This window comes from Chlorocebus sabaeus, chromosome 24 (genome assembly GCF_047675955.1).
Source record: "Chlorocebus sabaeus isolate Y175 chromosome 24, mChlSab1.0.hap1, whole genome shotgun sequence".
Taxonomy (NCBI): Eukaryota; Metazoa; Chordata; class Mammalia; order Primates; family Cercopithecidae; genus Chlorocebus; species Chlorocebus sabaeus.
This window is the reverse complement of record NC_132927.1, coordinates 57202155-57227472: the sequence shown is the minus strand read 5'-3', so window position 1 is coordinate 57227472 and position 25318 is coordinate 57202155. Positions and strand designations below refer to the sequence as shown.

The following is a 25318-nucleotide window of genomic DNA, read 5'->3' as shown; positions in this document are numbered from 1 at the left end:
TTCTCCTCCTTTCTCTCTCTCTCTTTTTTCTTTGTCTTTTACTCTGATTAAGGAAGAAACAGACCCCTTCTAGAGGGGTAGAATTCTGAAGGAGTAGAATTGTACTGTAGAAAATGTGATGGTAAATGTTATATAAAGCTTTTAAAAATTTGTTTTTCTTGGAAATTTTTTCTTTAAAAATAGGTGTTTTCTTTCATAATAATATTACAGAATCTGGTTATTATTGCAAAGAACAAGATCTTATTCTTACCTTTGGCGAGTCTTCATGGAAGAATTCTACAGAATTCTAAATGGATAACTGTGTTTTGCCTTTGCTAGCTTCATGCTTTTCATCAGTCTCTTCGAGACCTCAGCAGTGAACAAATTCGCCTTGGAGATGATTTCAACAGGGAGCTTTCCAGAAGGAGCCGGTAAAAGCAGCCTATGGTTTTTATGAGAGGGATAAATTATGAGGAGAATAAATTAGCTTCTGTAATTGACATATTTAGATTTTTTAAAAGTGTTGTTTTTATACAGTATCTGAAAATTTATTAACAGAACAGTTTACAGCCCTTTGAATTTAGAATATATCATGACTCAATGTTAGACAAATTAATTTCCTATTTCTAGAAACACTTTAACTTAATACAATGGAATGCTGACATTATGGAGGGATACATTGTGAGACTTTTGCAAAGAGGTAGATTTGCAAATACCATTGGAGAGAGAGACACAAAGACTGACTCGCTAGCTGACTGACTTTTGGCATTGCACACACAAAAAAGAAGTGTAACATGAAGTTTGTCAATGAACATAAACCATTGCAGAATGCAATACTTTAGCTTTTAGTTGAATTCTTTGAGGGTCAGTGATTAACATCTGCCCCATCTTCGCAATTTTGTCAATCTGGATAGTCCCGAAGAGCTGTTATTTAATTTAAACTTCTTTACTCTCTGTCTATTTTTGTCATCACCAGTGGCAGGTGGCTTTCTTTTGGAGGCCATGTTTTGCTGAAAAATAAAGATTTTTATGCCTTCCTAAGAATTGCAATCCATATACAGCAATGATTAGGGAACAATAAAGCTGAATTGAAATTTGTTTACGATATTTGCTTGCTAACTCCAGCTATCTAAATCATACCACGCACTAGTTCTGTGTCGCTGCAACAAACATAGTCAAAACTATAAATGTTAAAGCTATGAATATCAAGTATAGGCTGTAATGAGAATGAAAGATTCTACCATTATTACTAGTGCTATTAGCTAATATTATTGAGCCCTTATTTCATGATTTAACTTTAATTCTAGTAACTACCCTTTGAGGTAATCATTAATTTTTCCTCTAGTTTATGGATGAGGAAATGGGCAGAGAGAGATGAAATAACTCAGCTCTCTGGAAATCCAACAGGAGGGCTGTAGCGGAGTCAGAATTAAAATCCAGGCAGTAAGACCCCAAAGTTTCTGTTCTTTATCACTTACAGTATATGGTGGTTCAAAATCATTTTCACATGTGACTGATACAAATAAAGCATTTAAATTCCTGGATCGTGAGATATATTATTGAGCTATATTGCTAACCTTTTAAACTGGTAATATTTATTTAATATTTAGGTTTTTTTTTTTTTTTACAAGTTGATAAAATTAACAAAATGACATTAACACTTTAATGTATTGTAAGAAAGGTTTTATTACATAACCATTACCCATTTCAAGGAAGGGTATAAATTAAGCACTGGGAACATAAGTTAAAGGGAATAGTTGCCTTGTAAGAAGACACAGGGGAAGTTGCAGGGATGATTTAGTTGATTAGTTTCAATGGTCATTTAAATAACCAATATTGGACTGGGCTGTTAGTATCTGGTAATAGTTTTTATGATCTATAGGCTGGTACCATCTGGTAATAGCTTTGTGACCTAGAGGCATGTGTGAGGCAGAAAACTTTGTTTAACCCAAAATAGGAGTTAGGTTTCTTGGGAAATGAGGTGGCTTACCTTTGTGAATGTGTAAAATTTCTGGTTGCTGTTCTGCTTTACTTGTACCACAAATTCTTACATCATGTTTATAAAAATAATGGACAGGGAGTTAAAAAGTTTAACTTTGTATTTGATGTTGAAAGGTTGGTATTCTCATTTAATTACTGATTTTTCATTTTTGACATTTATTACAAAACATACATTGAATAATAAAAGTACACTGGGAAGCAAGCTTTTGGAAAGGATTAAGTAAAGTTTAATTCAGAAATCACCTACTTTCGATGCCATATGAAGAACTGGTTTGGGCCAGGTGCAGTGGCTCAGGCCGATAATCCCAACACTTTGGGAGGCCAAGGCAGGTGGATCGTTTGAGCTCAGGAGTTTGAGACCAGCCTGGGCAACATGGTGAAACCCCGTGTCTACTAAAAATACAGAAAAATTAGCCTGGCATGGTGGCACATGCCCATGGTCCCAGCTACTTGGGAGGCTGAGGTCGGAGAATTGCTTGAGCCCAGGAGGTTGAAGCTGCGGTGAGCTGAGATGAGTCACTGCTCTCCTACCGGGTATCAGAGTGAAACCTGTCACAAAGGAAAAAAGAAATTGATTTGAGGAGGGCAAGGTAGAAGTCTGTTGCACTAGTATATGAGAGTTGATGATGACCTGACCCAGGATTATGGCAGGAGAGAGATGGACAGGGGTGTGTTTGAAGATACTGTTTTTGGAAATCAAAGAGACAGGATTTGGTAGTGGTGGGTGAGGGAGAATAAACTAAGGATGACTCTAAGATTTTCAATTTGAATAACTAGGTAGATGGTGATTCCACTTCTGAGATGTGGAAGACTGGTTTGGGTAGGTGAGGTGTAGAGAGTTTGGCCTTGAATATGTTATGTTCAAGATGCCTGTGAGACATTCAAATGGAAAGTAAAATATTCAGATAGATATTTACTATGGAGCTCAAAGAAAAGTCTCTGTTGAGGTAAAATTTAAGAGTGGTCAGCATGGAGAAGTGTCATTTGGAACCATGGAAATGGATAATAACGAGAGAAACTATAGGGAGGATATCAAGGACAGGACTGAGTTGCAAGGAGTTGTAATATTTAGGAATCTTATGATAGAAGGAGGAGCTGACCTGAGATGGAATAGCTGGTGAGGTGGGGGAAATTCCAGTCTGCATAGAACCACAAAAGCCAAGAAAGGGGCTGTAATATTTGTGGGTGTTGTGTCAGGTTCTTGCAGTTACTTATTTTTATTATTCTTTGGTATTCCACTGTGTGAATATACAGCAATATATTTTAACATTCTATACGTACATACAGAAAGACATTTTCAGAGGTTTAAAGTCTTCGAAAATTTATCTTTTTAAGGTAATTTCCTTTTGAGGAAATTACCTAAGGATACATAAGTTAAATAAGATTGTAAACAAGAAATAGAAAGTTAAAGATATTAAGAAATAGTAAAATTAACCTGGGGATTCAGTGAAAGTAACCCTGGAATGACAGTCATGGAGCAGGCCCAGGAAGTATTCACTCTACACTAGAGCAGGAAAGTAAGTGTCCCTTGAGAAGAAGGTTGTCAAAAAGAGTGAAATAGATGGTTTGTTGACCATTCAGTAAGAAGTGGGAGGAAAATATCAATGATGTGATAAGTAAGGCCCATATAAAGCCAAAAGATAATGAGAAAGCTTGGAAAAGACAAGAACACAAGAAAGTTATGATTCAAGTGTGAAGCTGACTAAAATGTGAGCATGACAATGTGAGCACAAAGCATCAATTCCATCAATTTCATGGGATGGAATAATTCATAAGATTCATAAGACGTATAAATACATTACATAAAACTCTACAGGTCCAACAGAACCAAAAATGGTAATAACATAATCTGAAATTAGAGAATGAGCTAAATATTTCAAAACAGCCAATCGAAAATGTCTTGAGTTGAACATGATGAAGGCAACTAGCAAAATAATTAATAATGGAAATGGTTGTGCATGATTCACAGAGGGAAGTGCAGCCAGAAGTAAGACAGTGCAAGACAGAAAGGCTTTTTCTTTTCTTTGTAAATCTTTCTGTACGATTTGTTCATTTATCATGTACGTTGTTTTTTTTTTTTTCTTTTTTTTTTGAGATGGAGTCTCGCTCTGTCGCCCAGGCTGGAGTGCAGTGGCCAGATCTCAGCTCACTGCAAGCTCCGCCTCCCGGGTTTACGCCATTCTCCCGCCTCAGCCTCCCGAGTAGCTGGGACTACAGGCGCCCGCCACCTCGCCCGGCTAGTTTTTTGTATTTTTTAGTAGAGACGGGGTTTCACCGTGTTAGCCAGGATGGTCTCGATCTCCTGACCTCGTGATCCGTCCGTCTCGGCCTCCCAAAGTGCTGGGATTACAGGCGTGAGCCACCACGCCCGGCCTATCATGTATGTTATTAATTTGATCAGAAACAAGGTAATGGGAGGTCCGTTAGTGAGGATAGAGTTTGCACAGCACACTTTGAGGTAATTTCTTTATGAATTGCTAGAAAGAGCGTATAAGATCAAGAGTTTTTGTTCTCTTTTGTCCCTCTCTCTCTTCCTTTTTTCTTAATTTAAAATGGGAGATATTGCAACATGTTTGTTTACTGAGACTGATGTTCCAGTGTAACAGCAGTTCTCAAAGTTTGGTCTCCAGACCTGCAGACCTCTATTCCTGCATCACCTACGAATTTTAGAAAGGCACATTTTTGGGCCTCATCTCAAGATTTGCTGATTTGAAATCTGGGGGACGGGATCCAGCAGTCTGCGTTTTAACAAGCCTTCCAGGTGTTTCAGATGTTTATAACATTTGAGAACCACTAAAGTAGAATATTTTGTAATAACATAGTTATCATGTTAGGCATTTCACTAGTTCTGTGTATTTTCTAAATATCCAAGTTTAAATCTTTTTTTGTGGCCTAGGTCGGATGCCGAAACAAAAAGGACTTTGGAAGAATTGACTGAAAAACTTAATGAAGCCCAGAAACAAGAAGTGGTGAGACCTCTTTTTTAATAAAAAGCTTTATTTCACTTATAGAGGGTGGGTGGGCTGGCCATAATCACAGTGAAGTTTAGTAGAGTTTAACCTTTTGGGTGGTATGTCCCATTTTGTCTAAAAGTGTGTTCTTGTAGCTCTTATAAAATGTTCATGAATTTTGGGTATTTATATTTGGTATATTTATATTTAGGGTATATTTACTTGGTATTTACATTTAGGGATTTAAATAGCAGTATTAGCATATTAGAGATAGAGTCAACATTTGTTTTAACTAGGTTAGAGTTTATGATGACTATTTGAAAGATAATTTAAGTTTTACTGGCTCTGATTGTTCTGTAGTTTTTGTGAAATGATATTTGAGAAGTGCGGAATGCTTTTCTTTCTTTCTTTCTTTTTTTTTTTTTTGGAGACAGAGTCTCGCTCTGTCGCCCAGGCTGGAGTGCAGTGGGCGGATCTCAGTTCACTGCAAGCTCCGCCTCCCAGGTTCGCGCCATTCTCCTGCCTCAGCCTCCCGCACAGAATGCTTTTCATAGTGGTTTTGTAGCACTCCCCGTTTTCAGGTCGTCTCACATGTGTGTAGTTACAATTGCTACCAAGACCTCTTTGCTGTGTGTTTTTGTCTGATATGGTTCCAGTTGAAAATACTCCTAATTCCCAAGCTTTATTATCTCAAAGTCATATTGTTGACACTCACTGTTCAGTGATTTATTTTTATCAAATCACTATCCTTGGTGGAATTAAGGTTAAAAAAATACAGTGTATATAGTGTTAATTTCTTCATATTATCAGTTTCTCTTTTTAGGAGGAAACGGTTAATGGTCACTAGCGAATTTGTCCGCTTCAGGAGTGTATTTATTCATTTATTCATTTCTCATAATACCTTTTTTTCAAGATAAGGAAAGTGAACAGGATTTTTTTCTTAATATATTTTATTCAAATTGAAAGTTTCCTAGTAAAAGTAGATAATTTTTCTCCAGTTGTTAATTTGTTTACAGTTCCTTACATAGATATGTTGAGTTCATTTTGGAGTTTGAATTTATTGGCTGAATGTGCTAAGAGATAAAAAGATCAACGAAGTTGATCTTTTTGAAAATACAGTATTTGAAAATTTCTCTTATAGTGAAATTTGCTTATTTTAAAAATATGAATAAACACTTGGCTACATGAAAATACTTTTCTTTTGTGTTTTTGGAATTAAGTTTTTTGTGAAGAGCCTAAGAAAGGTGAAGATACAATGCCTGTCTTCTGCTGAAGTAGACAACATTTTTGCAATTAATGTGTGGCAATGTGGCATCTAATGTGTAATATCAAGATATATTTTTTTGCATAAAGTTCTAGATTTTTTCAGATGTACCAAGGGTACCTTCAATTTAAACTGTACCAGTCTAAAATATCTAAAACATCACATACTTCCAATAAAGGACTTTTCTGAGATTAGCAGTTTGGTGCTTTTCTTAGGTAATTGCAATAGTTCACACAGTACGAAATCTGTGCTATTGTCTGATTTACGTACTAAACAAGAGCTGAAGTACACATTTAAGAATGTTGCTCTAAGGCCCTCTTTAACTTACTAAGTAATATTCTGTCTTGTCTCATAAATTCCAGAGTGGAACCTGTTACTTGACAAGGAAAGCTGCTGAAGCTCTCTCTTCTTTTTTACTTGTTTTAAAATTTTAAAATTCGGAGGTATACATACAGAAAAGTACATGTATCAGTGTATAGCTTGATGAATTATCATGAGGTGAACATACGCTCACCACCCAGATCTAGAAATAGAATATTACCAGTATTCTATAAAACATCTAATTTCTCTTTCCAATCACTAACTTCTTGCTTTCTAAAGATAATCACTATTTTGCCTTTTAACCCTATAATTTCTCCCTGTTTTGAACTCCTTGTATTAATGGAACCATATAGGACAAGTTTTTTTGATCTTTGACTTCTTTTGCTAATCATTAGGATTGTAATAGGTGTTGTGTCAGGTTCTTGCATTTTGTTCATTTTTATTGTTCTTTGGTATTCCATTGTATGGATATACGGCAATATATTTTAACATTCTATAGCTACAGATAGATAGTTGGATTATTTGAAATTTGGGGCTTCTATGGATAATACTGCTATGACCACTCTTATTCAATATTTAGTGTACATGTGCATGCATTTCTGATGGTACATAACATGGAGTGCAGATCCTAGATGCCTTCAAATTTAGTAGACACCAAAAAATAGGTTTCCAAAGTGGTTGCACTAATTTACACTCCCACTAACAGTGTATGAGAATGCATGTTGCTCTTCTTCTTTCCAACACTTGCTATTACTTGTCCTTTCAATAGTAGCTATTATGATAGGTGTTTATGGTGTCACATTTTGGTTTTCTTTTGCATTTCATGATTACTACTGATGATGAACATATTTTCATATGTTTGTAGACAGTTGGTTATTTTCTTGTTTGAAGTGCCAGTTTGCATCTTTTGTCCACTTTTCAATTGGATTGTCTGTTATTGTTTTGTAGGAGGTTTTTTTTTTTTTTTTTTTTTTTTTTGAGACAGAGTCTCGCTCTGCCGCCCAGGCTGGAGTGCAGTGGCCGGATCTCAGCTCACTGCAAGCTCTGCCTCCTGGGTTTACGCCATTCTCCTGCCTCAGCCTCCCGAGTAGCTGGGACTACAGGCGCCCGCCAGGTCACCCGGCTAGTTTTTTGTATTCTTTAGTAGAGACGGGGTTTCACCGTGTTAGCCAGTATGATCTCGATCTCCTGACCTCGTGATCCGCCCGTCTCGGCCTCCCAAAGTACTGGGGTTACAGGCTTGAGCCACCGTGCCCGGCCTGTAGGAGCTCTTTATATATTTTTTTTCTTTTTTTTTTATTCTTTGAGATGGAGTTTTGCTCTTGTCATCCAGGCTGCAGTGCAATGGCATGATTTCGGCTCAATGCAGTCTCCGCCTCCCGAGTTCAAGTGAGTCTCCTGCCTCAGTCTCTCCAATAGCTGGGATTACAGGCGTGCACCACCACACCTGGCTAATTTTTTTGTGTTTCTAGTAGAGATGAGGTTTTGCCATGTTGACCAGGCTGGTCTTGAACTCTTGACCTCAGATGATCCACCCACTTCGGCCTCCCAAAGTATTGGGATTACAGCATGAACCACTGCGCCTGGCCTATATATTTTCTATATGAGCACGTTGTGAGTTTTTTGTATTGCACGTATCATCTCCCATATTGCAGCTTGTTTCTTTTCATTTTTATATTGTTCTTAATGGGACTTTCTATTGAATTTTAATCCAGTTTAATTTTCTATCTTCTCTTTTGTGGTTAGTACTTGTTTGACCTGTCTAAGAAGTCATTCCCTATATTTAGATCACAAAGATGTTCTCTTGTGTAATCATTTAGAAACTTATGGTTTTACCTTTCACATTTAGATGTGATAGTTACTTGAAATTGGTATTTGTGGTATGAATTAGGAGGAATACATTTTATATGAATGTTTAATTGATTAAGTTCTATTCATTAAAAGGACTACTCTTTCCCCACTACTTTACAGTCATATCTTTGTTATAAATCAAATGTTCATATGCACGAGCATCTGTTTCAGGACTCTCTGATCCCCTGGTTTATTTGTCTATCCAAGTGCCAGTATTCCACTGTCTTGATTACTGTTGCTTTATATTTAGTTGTGGTAGGGATAGAGTAACTCCTTTCATGTTGTTCTTCAAACTTGTCTTGTGTGTTCTTTGCCTTTGCATTTCCATATATATTTTGAAATCTGCAAATGAAATTATTAAAAATCTGGGATCTTGATTGGATTACATTGTTTCTATAGGTCAATTTGAAGAGAACTGAAATCTTTATAATATCAAGTTTTCCAATTTATAAACATAGTGTATCTTTCCAATAATATTTTATGGTTTTTTTAATCTAGAAGTTAAAAAGATTTTTTTTAAATAATTTTTTTGAGGTATAATTGACATAGAATAAATGGCCCATATTTAAAGTGTACAGTTTGATAAGTTTTGACATAAGCGTTACCTGTGAAACCATCACCGCAGTCAAGATAAGGACACACCCATCACCCTCCAAAATTTCTTACCCACCCTGCCCTGATTGGCCCTTTCCCTACCCCTAAAACTCAAGTTTAAATGTAACTATCCTTTTACTTATTTTTTTTTAGTAAATTTTATTTGTAAATTTAAGCTATGCAACATGATGTTATGGGATATACGTAGATAGTATAAAGATTATTACATTGAAGTAAATTAACATATCTGTCCTTTCACACTTACCCATTTTTTTTTTGTTTTTTTGGTTTTGTGGTAGGAACATCTAAAATGTTCCTATTTAGCATGAATCCCATATACAGTACTGTTTTATTATCTATAGTTCTCATGTTGTCCTTTAGATCTCTAGACTTGTTCATCCTACACATCAGCTACTTTGTATCCTCTGACTTGCATCTTCCCATTTCATCCCCTCTAACCCCTCTGTCCCTGGTAACCACTGTTTTGTTCTCTCTTTCTGTATATTTGATTTCTTTTTGTAGATCCCATATTTAATTAGTGAGATCATGCAATATTTTTCTTTTTGTGTCTGGCTTATTTTACTTAGCATAATTGTCCTCCAGACCCAGCCATGTTGTGGTAAATGAAAAGATCTCATTCTTTTGTAAGTCTGAGTAATATTTCATTGTATATATGTACCACAATTTCTTTATTCATTTTTCTATCAACAGACAATTAGCTTTTTCCATATCTTGGCTATTGTGAATAATGATGCAATGAACATAGGAATGTGGAATCTTTACATGGTGATGATTTTATTTCCTTTGGGTATATGCTCAGCAGTGGGATCGCGTGTCATTTGGTAGTTCTATTTTTAATTACTCTTTCTGCATACTCTTGTCAACATTTGTTATTTTTTGACTTTTTAAAATAATAACCACCTTTACAGCTGTGATGTGGTATCTCATAGTGGTTTTGATTTGCATGTCCCTGATGATTAATGATGTTAAATACCTTGTGATATAGCTGTTGGTGATTTTTGTCTTCTATGGAGAAATGTCTATTTAGATCCTTTGTACGTTTAAAAAATTGGATTTTTTGTTCTTCTACTATTGAGTTGTATGAGTTCTTTGTAAATTTTGGGTATTAACCTCATCAAATATATTGTTTGCCAATATTTTTTTCAATTTGTAGGCTGCTATTTCATTTTGTTGATTTTATCTTTTGCTGTACAGAGCAGCAAAAGATATAATTTTTTTTTTTTTAGTTTGAAGTAGTCCCACTTATTTATTTTTGCTTTTGTGGCCTGAGCTTTTGGTTTGATACCCAAAAATCATTGCCAACTTCAGTGCCCAGGAGATTTTCCCCTATGTTCTATTATAGGAGTTTTATAGTTCCTGGTCTCACAGTTAGGTCTTTTATCCATTTTGAGCTTATTTTTATGTATGGTATAAGGGTTCACTTTCTTTTGCATGTGAAATTTCAGTTTTCTTAACACCATTTATTGAAGAGACTCTTCTTTCCTCAATGTGTCCTATTGGTGCCCCTGTCAAAAATTAGTTGATCATATCTGTTTGGGTTTGTTTCTAGGTTCTCTGTTCTGTTCTGTTGGTGTATGTGTCTGTTTTTATGCCAGTGCCACACTGTTTTGATTACTATAGCTTTGTTATATAATTTTTAAATCAGGAAGTATAATTCCTCCAACTTTGTTTTTCTTTCTTGGAATTGTTTTAGGGTCTTTATGTTTCCATACAAATTTTAGGATTTTTTTTTTTTTTCCTGTGAGGAATGCCATTAGGATTTTGAAAGGGATTATACTGAACCTATATATTGCTTTGGGTAGAATGGATAGTTTAACAATACTAATTCTTCTGATTCATGAGGATGGAATATCTTTTCATTTATTTTTTCATTATTTTGTCTTCAGTTTCTTTCATCACCATCTTACAGTTTTCTGTGTACAGGTTTTTCACCTTCTTGGTTAAATTTATTCTTCAATTTTTTAATTTTTAAGACATGACATATGTATAAACACATACATATTTCATGAAATATTTCTATTCAGGCATGCAATATATAATAATCACATCAGGATAAATGGGGTATCCATCACCTCAAGCATTTATTCTTTGTTACAAACAATTCAATTATAGTCTTTTAAGTATTTTAAAATGTATGATTAAATTTTCATTGACTATGGTTGTGCAGTCAAATACTTGGTCTTATTCATTCTTTCCATCTTTTTTTTTTTTTTTTTTTTTTTGTACCTATTAACCATTCCATCTCCTCCTCACCCTTCAACTGTCCTTCTCAGCCTCTGGTAATCAATCCTCGTACTCTCTGTGAGTTTGATTGTCTTAATTTTTAGCTCCTACATGTGATGTTTTTCTTTCTGTGCCTGGCTTATTTCACTTAACATAATAGCCTCAAGTTCTGTTCATGTTTTTGTAAATGACAGGACCTCATTTTTTTTTTTTTATGGCTGAATAGTACTCCATTGTGTATAAACACCACGTTTTCCTTATTTATTCTTCTGTCAATGGACACTTAGATTGTTTCCAAATCTTGGCTATTGTGGATAGTGCTGCAATAATTGTGGGAGTACAGATATATTTTGAATATGCTGACTTTCTTTGTTTTGGGTATATACCTAGCAGTGGGATTGCTGGATCATGTGGTAGCTCTGTTTTTAGTTTTTTGAGGACCCTCCATACTGTTCTCAAAATAGTGCATATGCTAATTTACATTCCCAACAACAGTGTGGGAGGGTTCTCTTTTTTCCACACCCTCGCCAACATTTGTTATTTATTGCCTGTTCACTCTGATGATAGTTTCTTTTACTGTGCAGTAGCTCTTTAGTTTAATTAGATCCTATTTGTCTATTTTGGCTTTTGTTGCCTTTGCTTTTGGTGTTTTAGTCATGAAGTCTTTGCCCATGCCTGTGTCCTGAAAGGTATTGGCTTTGTTTTCTTCTAGGGTTTTTTGGTTTTAGGATTTATGTTTAAGTCTTTAATCCACCTTGAGTTAATTTTTGTATAATGTGTAAGGAAGGGGTTAGTTTCAGTTTTCTGTATATGGTAGCCAGTTTTCCCAGCACCATTTATTAAATAGGGAATCCTTTCCCCATTGCTTGTTTTTGTTAGATTTGTCAAAGATCAGATGGTTGTAGATGTGTGGTGTCATTCCTGCGGCCTCTGTTCTGTTCCATTGGTCTATGTATCTGTTTTGGTACCGGTACCATGTTTTGGTTGCTGTAGCCTTGTAGTATATTTTGAAGTCAGGTAGTGTGATGCCTCCAGCTTTGTTCTTTTGGCTTAGGATTGTTTGGCTATGCAGGCTCTTTTTTGGTTCTATATGAAATTTAAAGTAGTTTTTTTTAGTTCTGTGAAGAAAGTCAATGGTAGCTTGATCGGCATAGCATTGAATCTATAAATTACTTTGGGCTGTATTGCCATTTTCATGATATTGATTCTTCCTGTCCATGAGGATGGAATGTTTATCCATTTGTTTGTATCCTCTTTTATTTCCTTGAGCAGTGGGTGTAGTTCTTGAGGAAGTTCTTCATGTCCCTTGTAAGTTATATTCCTAGGTATTATATTTTCTTTGTAGCACTTGTGAATGGGAGTTCACTCATGTTTCGGCTCCCTGTTTATCTGTTACTGGTGTATAGGAATGCTTGTGATTTTTGCCCATTGATTTTTGTCCTGAGACTTTGCTGAAGTTGCTTACCAGCTTAAGGAATTCTGGGGCTGAGACAATGGGGTTTTCTAAATATACAATCATGTCCTCTGCAAACAGAGACAATTTGACTTCCTCTCTTCTTATTTGAATTTATTTCTCTTGCCTGATTGCCCTGATCAGAACTTCCAGTACCATGTTGAATAGGAGTGGAGAGAGAGGCCGTCCTTGTCTTGTGCTGGTTTTCAAAGGGAATGCTTCCAGCTTTTGCTGATTCAGTATGATATTGGGTATGGGTTCATCATAAATAGGTCTTATTATTTTGAGATATATTCCCTCAATACCTAGTTTCTTGAGTGTGTTTACCATGAAGGCTGTTGAATTTTGTTGAAGGCCTTTTCTGCCTCTATTGAGATAATCATGTGGTTTTTGTCATTAGTTCTGTTTATGTGACGGATTATGTTTATTGATTTGCATATGTTGAACCAGCCTTGCATCCCAGGGATGAAGCCAACTTGATCGTGGTGAATAAGTGTTTTGATGTGCTGCTGGATTTGGTTTGCCAGTATTTTATTGAGGATTTTTGCATCAATGTTCTTCAGGGATATTGGCCTGAAATTTTCATTTTTTGTTGGGTCTCTGCCAGGTTTTGGTATCAGGATGATGCTGGCCTCATAAAATGAATTAGGAAGGAGTCCCACTTTTTTCTCTTGTTTGGAATAGTTTCACAAGGAATGGTAGCGGCTCCTCTTTGTACCTCTGGTAGAATTCGGCTGTAAATTGGTCTGGTCCTGGGCTTTTTTTGGTTGGTAGGCTATTAATTACCTGCTCAATTTCAAAACTTGTTATTGGTCTATTCAGGGATTTGACTTCTTCCTGTTTTAGTGTTGGGAGGGTGTTTGTGTCCAGGAATTCATCCATTTCTTCTAGATTTTCTAGTTTATTTGCATAGAGGTGTTTATAGTATTCTCTGATGGTAGTTTGTATTTCTGTGGGATCAGTGGTCATAGCCCTTTTATAATTTCTTGTTGTGTCTGTTTGATTCAGATCTCTTTTCTTATTAGTCTGGCTAGCAGTCTATCTATTTTGCTAATCTTTTCAAAACATCAGCTCCTGGATTCATTGATTTTTTGAAGGACTTGTTGTGTCTCTATCTCCTTCAGTTCTACTCTGATCTTAGTTATTTCTTGTCTTCTGCTAGCTTTTGAATTCATTTGCTCTTGCTTTTCTAATTCTTTTAATTGTGATGTTAGGATGTCGATTTTAGGTCTTTCCCACTTTCTGATATCGGCATTTAGTGCTATAAATTTCCCTCTAAGCACTGCGTTATCTGTATCCCAGATGTTCTGGTATATTGTGTTTTTGTTCTCATTGGTTTCAAAGAACTTCTTGATTTCTGCCTTAATTTTGTTATTTACCCAGTAGTCATTCAGGATCAGATTGTTCAGTTTCCATGTAGTTGTGCAGTTTTGAGTGAATTTTTTAATCCTGATTTCTAATTTGATTGCACTGTGGTCTGAGAGACTGTTTGTTATGATTTCCATTCTTTTGCATTTGCTGAGGAGTGTTTCACTTCCAATCATGTGGATAATTTCAGAATAAGTGCTATGCAGTGCTGAGAAGAATGTATATTCTGTTGATTTAGGGCGGAGAGTTCTGTAGATGTCTATTAGGTTCACTTGGTCTAGAGCTGAGTTCAAGTCCTGAATATCCTTGTTAATTTTCTGTCTAATTGATCTGTCTGATATTGACAGTGGACTGTTAAAGTCTCCCACTGCCATTATGTGGGAGTCCAAGTCTCTTTGTAGATCTCTAAGTACTTGCTTTATGAATCTGGGTGGTCCTGTATTGGGTGCATATATATTTAGTATAGTTAGCTCTTCTTGTTACATTGATTCCTTTACCTTGATGTAATGCCCTTCTTTGTCTTTTTGGATCTTTTTGGTTTAAAGTCTGTTTTATCAGAGACTAGGATTGCAACCCCTGCTCTTTTTTTTTTTTTTTTTTTTTTTGCTTTTCATTTGCTTGGTAAATATTCCTCCATCCCTTTATTTTGAGCCTATGTGTGTCTTTGCATGTGAGATGGGTCTCGATTCTGTTCAATTTGCTAGTCTGTGTCTTTCAATTGGGGCATTTAACCCACTTACATTTTTTTTTTTTTTTTTTTTTTTTGAGACGGAGTCTTGCTCTGTCGCCCAGGCTGGAGTGCAGTGGCCGGATCTCAGCTCACTGCAAGCTCCGCCTCCCGGGTTTACGCCATTCTCCTGCCTCAGCCTCCCGAGTAGCTGGGACTACAGGCGCCCGCCATCTCGCCCGGCTAGTTTTTTTGTATTTTTTAGTAGAGACGGGGTTTCACCGTGTTAGCCAGGATGGTCTCGATCTCCTGACCTCGTGATCCGCCCGTCTCGGCCTCCCAAAGTGCTGGGATTACAGGCTTGAGCCACCGCGCCCGGCCAACCCACTTACATTTAAGGTTAATATTGTTTTGTGTGAATTTGATCCTGTCATTATGATGCTAGCTGGTTATTTTGCCCGCTAGTTAATGCGATTTCTTCCTGGTATTGATGGTCTTTACAATTTGGTATGTTTTTACAGTGGCTGGTACTGGTTTTTCCTTTCCATGTTTAGTGCTTCCTTCAGAAGCTCTTGTAAGGCAGGCCTGGTGGTGACAAAATCCCTCAGCATTTGCTTGTTTGTTTGATTTTATTTCTCCTTAGCTTATGAAGCTTAGTTTGGCTGCATATGCAATTCTGGATTGAAAATTCTTTTCTTTAAGAATGTTGAATATTGTCCCCCACTCTCTTCTGGCTTGTAGTGTTTCTGCTGAGAGATCTGCTGTTAGTCTGATGGGCTTCTCTTTGTAGGTAACCTGACCTTTCTATCTGGCTGCTCTTAACATTTTTTTTCTTCATTTCATCCCTGGAGAATCTGACAATTATGTGTCTTGGGATGGCTCTTCTCGAGGAGTATCTTAGTGGTGTTCTTTGTATTTTCTGAATGTGAATGTTGGCCTGTCTTGTTAGGTTGGGGAAGTTCTCCTAGATAATATCCCGAAGAGTGTTTTCCAGCTTGGTTCCATTCTCCCTGTCACTTTCAGGTACACCAGTGAATCATAGGTTTGGTCTTTTCACATAGTCCCATATTCCTTGGAGGCTTTGTTTGTTCCTTTTCATTCTTTTTTCTCTAATCTTGTCTTCATGCTTTATTTTATTTAGTTGATCTTTAATCTCTGATATCCTTTCTTCTGCTTGATCAATTTGGCTTTTGATACTTGTCTATGCTTCACGAAGTTCTTGTGCTGTATTCTTCAGCTCCATCAGGTCATTTATATTCTTCTCTAAAGTGGTTATTCTAGTAAGCAGTTCCTATAATTTTTTATCAACGTTCTTAGCTTCCCTGCATTGGGTTAGAATCTCCTTTAGCTCAGAGGAGTTTGTTATTACCCACCTTCCGAAGCCTACTTCTGTCAAAGTCAAACTCATTCTCTGTCCAATTTTGTACTGTTGTTGGAGAGGAGTTGCGATCATTTGGAGGACAAGAGTCATTCTGGTTTTTGGAATTTTCAGTATTTTTGCACTGGTTTTTCCTCATCTTCATGGATTTATCTACCTTTGATCTTTGATGCTGATGACCTTTGGATGGGGCTTTTCTGTGGGCATCCTTTTTGTTGATGTTGGTGTTACTGCTTTCTGTTTGTTAGTTTTCTGACTTCTCACTGTCAGACTGCTCTTCTGCGGGCCTGTTGGAGTTTGCTGGAGGTCCACTTTAGACCCTATTTGCCTGGGTATCACCAGCTGAGGCTGCAGAACAGCAAATATTTTGCTGTCTGCTCCTTCCTCTGGAAGCTTCGTTCCAGAAGGACACCTGCCTGATGCCAGCCGGAGCTCTTCTGTATGAGGTGTCTGTTCACCCCTGCTGAGCGGTGTCTCCCAGTCAGGAGGCACGGGGGTCAGGCATCCACTTGAGGAGGCAGTCTTTCCCTTAGCAGAGCTCAAGTGCTGTTCTAGGAGGTACGCTGCTCTCTTCAGAGCCAGCAGGCAGGAACATTTAAGTCTGCTGAAGCTGCGTGCGCAGTTGCCCCTGTCCCCAGGTGCTGTGTCCCAGGGAGATGGGAGTTTTATCTATAAGCCCCTGACTGGGGCTGCTGCCTTTCTTTCAGAGATGTCCTGCCCAGTGAGAGGAATCTAGAGAGTCAGTCTGGCCCCCGGTGCTTTGCCGTGCTGTGGTGAGTGTTACACACAGTCAGAGTTAACACTATGAGGGGAAGACCGCCTACTCTAGTCTCAGTGGATGCCCTTCCCACCACCAAGTTCGACTTCAGACTGCTATGCTGGCCCAAGAATTTCAAGCCAGTGGTTCTTAGCTTGCTGGACTTTGTGAGTGTGGGACCTGCTGAGTGAGACCACTTGGCTCCCTGGCTTCAGCCCCCTTTTAGGGGAGTGAACGGTTCTGTCTCACTGGGGTTGCAGGCACCACGGGGCTACAAAAGAAAAACTCCAGCAGCTAGATCGTGTCTGCCCAAACAGCCGCCCAGTTTTGTGCTTGAAACCCAGGGCCCTGGTGGTAGAGGCACACAACAAAATCTCCTGGTCTGTGGGCTTCGAAACCCATGGGAAAAGCATAATGTCTGGGCCAGATAGCGCAGTCCCTCACAGCACAGTCCCTCATGGCTTCCCTTGGCTAGGGAAGGGAGTTCGCCGGCCCCTTGCACTTCCCCGGTGACGCGATGCCCAACCCTGCTTCTGCTCACTCACCGTGGGCTGCACCCACTGTCTAGCCAGTCCCAGTGAGATGAACTGGATACTTCAGTTGGAAATGAAGAAATCTCCCACCTTCTGTGTTGGTCTCTCTGGGAGCTGCAGACTGGAGCTCTTCCTACTGAGCCGTCTTGACAACTCTCTGTATAATAGTTATTAATCCCTTGTCAGGTCGATAGTTTGCAAAAATTTTCTGTCATTTTCTGGGTCGTCTCTTCCTTTTGTTGACTGTTAACTTTGCTGTGTGCGAGCTTTTTAACTTGATGTGATCCCATTTGTCCATTTCTGCTTTGGCTGCCTGTGCTTTTTGGGTTATTATTCAAGAAATCTTTGGTCACTCCAATGTCCTGGAGAGTTTGGTCCCCAGTGTTTTCTTGTAATAGTTTCATAGTTTGAGGTATTAGATTTAAGTCTTTAATCTGTGTGATTTGATTTTTGTCTTTGTTAAGAGATAGGGATCTAGTTTCACACTTCTGCATATGAATATCCAGTTTTCCCAGCACCAGTTATTGAAGAGATGTCTGTTCCTTTTCCCAATACATGTTCTTTGCAACTTTGTCTAGAATGAGTTTGGTGTGGTTGTTTGGATGTGCTTCTGGGTTTTCTATTCTGTTTAATTGGTCTATGTTTCTGTTTCTATGCCACTTCCATGCTGTTTTGGTTACTATAGCTCTGTAGTATAATTTGAAGTCAGGTGATGTGATTCCTCCAGTTTTGTTCTTTTTGCTCAGGATAGCTTTGAATATTATGGGTCTTTTATAATTCTATATAAATTCTAGGATTTTTTTTCTATTTCAGTGAAGAATGTCATTGGTATTGCACTGAATCTGTAGATTACTTTGGATAGTATGGACATTTTAACAATATTGATTCTTCTAATCTATTAACATAGAATATCTTTCCATTTTTTAATAGTTTCTCTTTAATTCCTTGCATCAATCTTATACAGTTTTCACTGTAGAGATCTTTCACTTTTTTGTTTAAATTCTTAAGTATTTAATTTTTATCTTTAGCTATTGTAAATTGGATTACCTTCTTGATTTCTTTTCCGGTTTGTTTACTGTTGACATATAGAAATGCTACTGATTTTTGTATGTTGACTTTGTATTCTGTAACTTCACTGAGTTTATCAGTTCTAACAGTTTTTTGATGGAGTTTTTAGGTTTTTTCAAATAGATGATCATGTCATCTACAAACAAAGATAATTAATTTGACTTCTTCCTTTTCAATTTGGATGCCCTTTATTTCTTTTTTTCCCCACTCTCAAAGATTCCGCCTTTATTTTATTTAAAAAAATTTTTTATTTAAAATTTTGTGGGTAGGTAGTAGGCACGTATATAATTACGGGTACATGAGATGTTTTGATAAGCATGCAATGTATAATAATAACATCAGAGTAAATGGAGTATCCATTACCTCAAGCGTTTATCCTCAGTGTTACAAACAACAGTTATAATCTTTTAGTTATTTTAAAATGTACAATTAAATTCTTATTGACTGTAGTCACCCTTTTGTGCTGTGAAATACCAGGTCTTATTCACTGTATTTTTTAAATACCCATTAAGCTTCCTTCCTCTTACCCATCCTCCCACTACCCTTTTCAGCCTCTGATAACAACTCTTGTACTCTCTAGCTCCATGAGATCAATTGTTTTTATTTTTAGATCCCACAAATAAGTAAGAACATGCGATGTTTGCCTCTCTGTGTTGGCTAATTTCGTTTAGCCTAATGACCTCCAGTTCCATCTGTGTTGTTGGAAATGACAGCATCCCATTCTTTTTATGGCTGAATAGTACTCTGTTGTGTATAAGTACATTTTCTTTATCCATTCATCTGTTAATGGACACTTAGATTGCTTCCAAATTTTGACTATTGTGGATAGTGCTGCAACAAACATGGGAATGCAGATGTCTGATACACTGATTTCTTTTGTTTTGGGTTTATACCTAGCAGTGGAATTGCTGGATCATGTGGTAGCTCTATTTTTAGTTTTGTGAGGACCCCCCATATCATTCTCCGTAGTGCTTGTACTAATTTACATTCCCACCAACAGTGTAGGAGGGTTCTCTTTTTTCCATACCCTCACCAGCATTTGTTATTGTCTGTCTTTTGGATATAAATTATTTTAACCGGGGTGAGATGATATCTCCTTGTAGTTTTGATTTGTATTTCTCTGATGATCAATGATGACCTTTTTGTATGCCTGCTTGCCATTTGTGTGTCTTCTTTTGAGAAATATCTATTCAGCTATTTTGCCCATTTTAAATTGGATTATGAGATTTTTTTCTGATAAGAGTTGTTTGGTCTTATGTTTTCTGATTATTAATTTCTTGTCAGATGAATATTTTCTGTCATTCTGTGGGTTGTCTCTTCATTCTGTTGATTGTTTCCTTTGCTGTACAGAAGCTTTTTAACTTGATGTGATACCATTTGTTTGTTTTTGCTCTGATTGCCTGTGCCTGTGTGGATGCCCTTCCTTTATCTTGTCTGATTATTCTAGCTAGGACTTCTGGTGCTATGTTGAATAATGGTGGTGAAAGTGGGCATTCTTGTCTTGTTCCAGATCTTAGAGGAAAGGCTTTCATTGTTTCCTCATTTGGAATGATCGTTGCTGTGGGTCTGTTGTATGTGGCTTTTCTTATGTTGAGGTATGTTCCTGTATACTCAGTTGTTTGAAGGCTTTTCATTATTGAAAGGTTGTTGAATTTTATCAAATGCCTTTTTAGTATCAATTGAAATGATCATATGGTTTTGTCCTTCATTCTGTTTATATGATGTATCTCATTGATTAATTTGCATGTGTTAAGCCATCCTTGCATTTCTGGGCTAAGTCCCACTTGGTCTTGATGACCTTTTAAAAATGTGTTATTGAAATCATCTTGATAGTATTTTGTTGAGGGTTTTTGCATCAGTATTCCTCAGGGATATCGGCCTGTAGTTTTCTTTTTTGATGTGTCTATCTGGTTTTGGTATTAAGATAATATTGGCCTTGTAAAATGGCCAATATTACTCTGTTACTCTTCTTACTCTATGTTTTGGAATAGGTTGAATAGGATAAGTATTAGTTCTTTAAATGGTAGAATTCGAAAATGAAGCCATTGGGTTTCAGGGTTTTCTTTGCTAGAAGACATGTCTTTTATCTCTTTACTTGTTATTGGTCTGTTCAGCTTGTGGATTTTCTCATGGTTCAATCTTTGCAGGTTGTGTCTGTCTAGGAGTTTTTTTCTAGATGTCTTCTAGATTTTCCAATATATTGGCATATAGTTACTCACAGTAGCCACTAATGATCCTTTGAATTTCTGCAGTAGCAGTTGTAATGTCTCCATTTTCACCTCTCATTTTTTTGTGTTTGGGTATTCTCTATTTTTTTCTTAGTTAGTTTGGCTAAAGGTTTGTCAATTTTACTTATCTTTTCAAAAAAACAACTTTTCATTTCATTCATCTTTTGTATTTTCTTAATTTCAATTTATTTCTACTCTGATCTTTGTTATTCTACTAATTTTGGGTTTGGTTTATTCTTGCTTCTTCAGTTTTTTTTTTAGTGCTATCATAAATGGAACTATTTTCCTGATTTCTTTTTCAGTTAGATTGTTGTGTATAAAAATGTAATTTTTATGTGTTGATTTTCTATCCTTTATGAGCTTATTTTTTGTAATAGTTTTTTTTTTTTTTTTTTTTTTTTTGGTGGAATCTTTGGGGGTTTTGATGTGTAGGACCATTTCCTCTGCAAATAGAGATAACTTTACTTCTTTTCCAATTGGATGCATTTTATTTTTTTCTTGTCTGATTTTTCTTGCTGGTACTTTTAGTACTATGTTGAATAGAAGGATGGGGGCATCCTTGCCTTGTTCTGGATCTCAATGGAAAAGCTTTCGGTTTTTCTTCATTTTTATAATGTCCACTGTGGGCTTTTCATAAATGGTTTTTATTATGTTGAGGAACTTTCTTTATATGCCTAAATTTTTGACAGTTTTTATCAAGAAAGTATGTTGGACTTTGTTAAATGTTTTTTTTTTCCATCAGTTGAGATTAGAATGTGGTTTTTATATTTTGTCCTGTTAATATGATGTATGACATCAATTTGCATATGTTTAATCAGCCTTGTATGCCAGGAATAAATCCTCTCTGGTCATGGTGTATAATTTTTTTGGTGTGTTGTTGGCTTTGATTTGCAAATATTTTATTGAGGATTTCCATCAGTGTTCATCAGAAAGATTGTCATAGCTTTCTTTTCTTGTGATGTCTTTATCTGGCTTAGGTTTCAAAGTGATGATGTGTTTTGATATATTTCTTCTAGCTCCATTTTTTGGCAGAGTGTAAGAAATTTTGATATTAATTCTTGCTGCTGTTAAAAATTGTCTTTGATTTTTGACAGTTTGATCATGATATGACTTGAAGAGGATCTCTTTGAATTGAATCTATTTGGGAACATTTGAGCTTCATAGATCTGGATATCTGTATCTTTTCCAAGACTTGGGAGGTTTTCAGCAATTATTTCATTAAGTAAACATTCTTTTCTCTGTCTTTTCTCTTTATGAAATTCCCAGTTGTGAACATTTATTTGCTTGATGGTTTTTTATAAGTCTTTACTCTTTTTCATTCTTTTTTCCCCTCTGGTTGAGTCATTTCAAAATACTCATCTCAAATTCACAAACTCTTCTGTTTGATCTACTCTGCTGTTGCAACTCTCAATTTTATTCTTATCTCATTGATTGAATTCTTCAGCTCCAAGATTTATGTTTGGTTCTTTTTTTTAACGACATACATCTCTTTGTTGAATTCCTCATTCAGATCATTAATTGTTTTCCTGTTTTTATTGAATTGTCTATTTGTATTTTCTTGCATCTCATTGGAGTTTTTAGGGTGTTATTTTGAAATTCCTTTGGGTCAATTTATAAATTTTTGTTTCTTTGGGATTAATTACTGTATAATTATTGTGGTTCTTTGGTGGTGTCATATTTCCTTGCTTTATCATTTTTTTCTGTGTCGCTGTGTTAATTTCTGTCTATCTGGTGGTACAGTCACTCCTTCCAAACTTTACAGAGTGGCTTTTGTAAGGGAAAACGTTTAGCTGCAGATGGGCCTGAGGGTCCTGCTGTGGCAGAGTGTGGTGGCTCTACTTCTGTGTCAGTGCAGCGTTATAGTCTCTCTGAAGCTTTTTCATTTGTGATTAATGTTAGTGATACCTGCAGAGCCTCAGTGGTCTAGGCTGAAGGAATTTGTTAGTGACAGCGGCTATGTAGGTTATTAGAGCAAGGGTTTTAGGGATTCTCCTGTTTTTGTCTTCCTTAGCGTGGGGATTCTTAGCTGAGAGGATCTCTCTTGAAGTTGGATCTGACCCGGTTCACAGGCTGCTACAGTGGCACTGGGATCCATGGCACAGATGCTCAGAGTGGTCATGAGGTCAGGCTCTTGCACTCATTGTCTTCTGAAACTATTGTAGCACCTGGGACTTGAGGTACAGAATCACTCTCCAAGGCATGAGTGGATGCAGTTCTTCCAGTAAGCTAAGGTTTGTTGCTCTAAGGGACAACCTGGCAGCTCAGGCCCAGGGGGTTGGGAAGCAGCTGTGATTCTTACCCATGGGAGCAGGGCACCACACTTGTATGGCTCCAACGAGGAAGGGGTGCTCCAGACGTTCAGGCCCTGGAGTTGGGCACAACTGCAATTTGGGACCTAAAACCAACAGGGCACAGTAGAAGGCTGGACTCCAGGATATGAGGAACCATGCAGTGGTGACTCTGGACTCCAGGATATGAGGAACCATGCAGTGGTGACTCTGGACTCTGTGATGGTGGGTGGGATATGGCAGTAACCCAAGCTTTAAGAGGCCAGCTGCAACAGCAGCAAGGACTGAGGAATGGCAATATACCGACGTGACTTGGATCTCAAGTGGTGGAGAGAAGCACAGAGATGACTCCATTCCTTGAAGAGATGAGGTGCCTGAGTAGCTTAGACAGTAGAGGGCTAGTCTATTTCCAGATAGATGGGGTGTGTTGTGGTTCTTGGGCATACAGGGTGCGGTGGCACAGCTCAGCCATGGCTCTTATTCCCTGGTATGTGAGGCACTGCTAAAGTGCAGCTACGTGAGTCAGTAGAGCCTCTGGATTCCTGGGTATGTGGTGTCACGTCACCTGTGTGCTGGGAGGCGCGACTGCTCCAGTATGCTGGACGACCAGGGTCCCTGCAGGGGGAGGGTCTGCTGCCTCACCAATGGCATGGTGTTGAAGGAGACTTCTCTGGTGTGTAGGAGGCCAGAGGTCCCTGTGTGGCAGAGCACTACCTTGGGTGTGCCATGAGGGGTGCCACTTCTCCGGTATGTAGGAGGTCTGAGGTACCCAGGTGGTAGGGTGCCACATCTGCTGTGGCTCCAGAGGCATAAATTCTCCAGTGTGCCCAAGGCCTGAGGTACCTGGGGTGGAGGGTGGGTATTGTCTTGGCCCTGGCACCTGTTGTGAGACTGTTCCAGCACTTGAAGGCTCTGGGTCGCTGGGAGTGGCGCATCCCTTCAGCTTGGTCCTAAGGGGAGGATATAGCGGTAACTGAGATAGGGATACGCAGTGACTCTGAAGTAGCTTGTCCCTAGGTGGTAGGGCTGATCCCCAAACGGGGGGATGAGGTAGTGGGGCAAGGTGATTCCTTTCCTTCCCTGTGCAGCCATTCCGGCTTTTTGTTCCCTATAGAATTTCTGTTGCTACTTTGCTGTTCTCATTGCTCTCCTGTAGTTATTTTGGTTCAAAATGTGGTTTTTGTGTGTGTGTGTGTGAGTTTTCTTGTGGTGGAGAAAAGTGCTAGGAGCATTTAGTTGGCCAGCTTGCTGACGTCACTCTAAGAAGTTTTATATCTTATACATTTTTAATACAATTTATTTCTTGAATTTGATATCTTTCATGCAATTTTATAGGGTATCATTAAATTTTTTTTAAAGGTCAGTATAACACTGTTTTGAGTTGGAGGATTTGCTGTATTACATTTAATGTAAATGTTGATTTCATTTATTTAAATTTACCATCTTACTATTTGCTTTCTCTTGGTCCCACTTACTATATTTCCTTTTTGTGTGTGTGTGTTTTTTGGTTTTATTAGTTTTCATTTTTCTGTATTCCACATCTATTAGCTTCTAATTATATCTTGTTATTCCATTGTTACCCTAGGGATTACAACATGTGTCTTTGATGTTTCAAAACTAATATAAATTAATTCTTTTACCTCTTCTCAGAAAATGCAAAGATCTTACTGCACCTCGACTCCATAAACCTCGCTTTTCACTTTTATGCTATTTTGTTATTTAATTTTGTATTTAATCGAGCCTTAGAAGACATTACTATTATTTTATGCAATAGTGGTTTATTTAGGTTTACCCCTAGATCTACTGTTTTTTGTTCTTCAGTCTTTTTTACATTTTTCAGATTGTACATTTACCTTAAGAACATATTTAAAAATTTCCTTTAGGGTGAGCGTACATATGCACGAAAGTGTCCCATCTGTAATTTCCTTTAGAGCGTGTGCTTTGGTGAAAAATCTTCTCTGTGTGTGTCTGAAAATGTCTTTCACTTACTTTGTTGAAGGAAATTTTCACTGGATAGAAAATTCTAGATAAGCCATTCCCCCCCCGCCATTCTGTATTTTAAAGAAATTTAATCATTTGGGGGTTTCATTGTTTCTCTTGAGAAATCAGATATTAGTCTTATTGATGGTTTTTTGTTTTTTTTTTTTGAGGTAGGAGTCTCGCTCTGATGCCCAGGCTGGAGTGCAGTGGCACGATCTTGGCTCACTGCAACCTTCACCTCCCAGGTTCAAGTGATTCTGTTGCCTCAGCCTCTCAAGTAGCTGGGACTACAGGCGTGTACCACCACGTCTGGCTAATTTTTTGTATTTTTAGTAGAGATGGGGCTTCACCATGTTAGCCAGGATGGTCTTGGTGTCCTGACCTTGTGATCCA

The 25318-nt window shown here is 37.6% G+C and overlaps 1 protein-coding gene across 9 annotated transcripts in view; it reads left to right on the top strand.

Moving 5' to 3' along the window:
• The window catches only part of CEP128 (centrosomal protein 128), a 442691-nt gene that overhangs the window by 41232 nt on the left and 376141 nt on the right, over nucleotides 1–25318 (top strand). For 8 of the 9 annotated variants that reach the window (XM_073011225.1, XM_037984338.2, XM_007987482.3 and 5 more), the window contains 2 exons: nucleotides 319–410; nucleotides 4877–4949. The exons of the other annotated variant lie outside the window; for it this stretch is intronic. In XM_073011225.1, the coding sequence (XP_072867326.1) occupies nucleotides 319–410; nucleotides 4877–4949 (165 nt within the window). The remainder of the gene's footprint in view (nucleotides 1–318; nucleotides 411–4876; nucleotides 4950–25318) is intronic. 9 annotated transcript variants of the gene reach the window in all.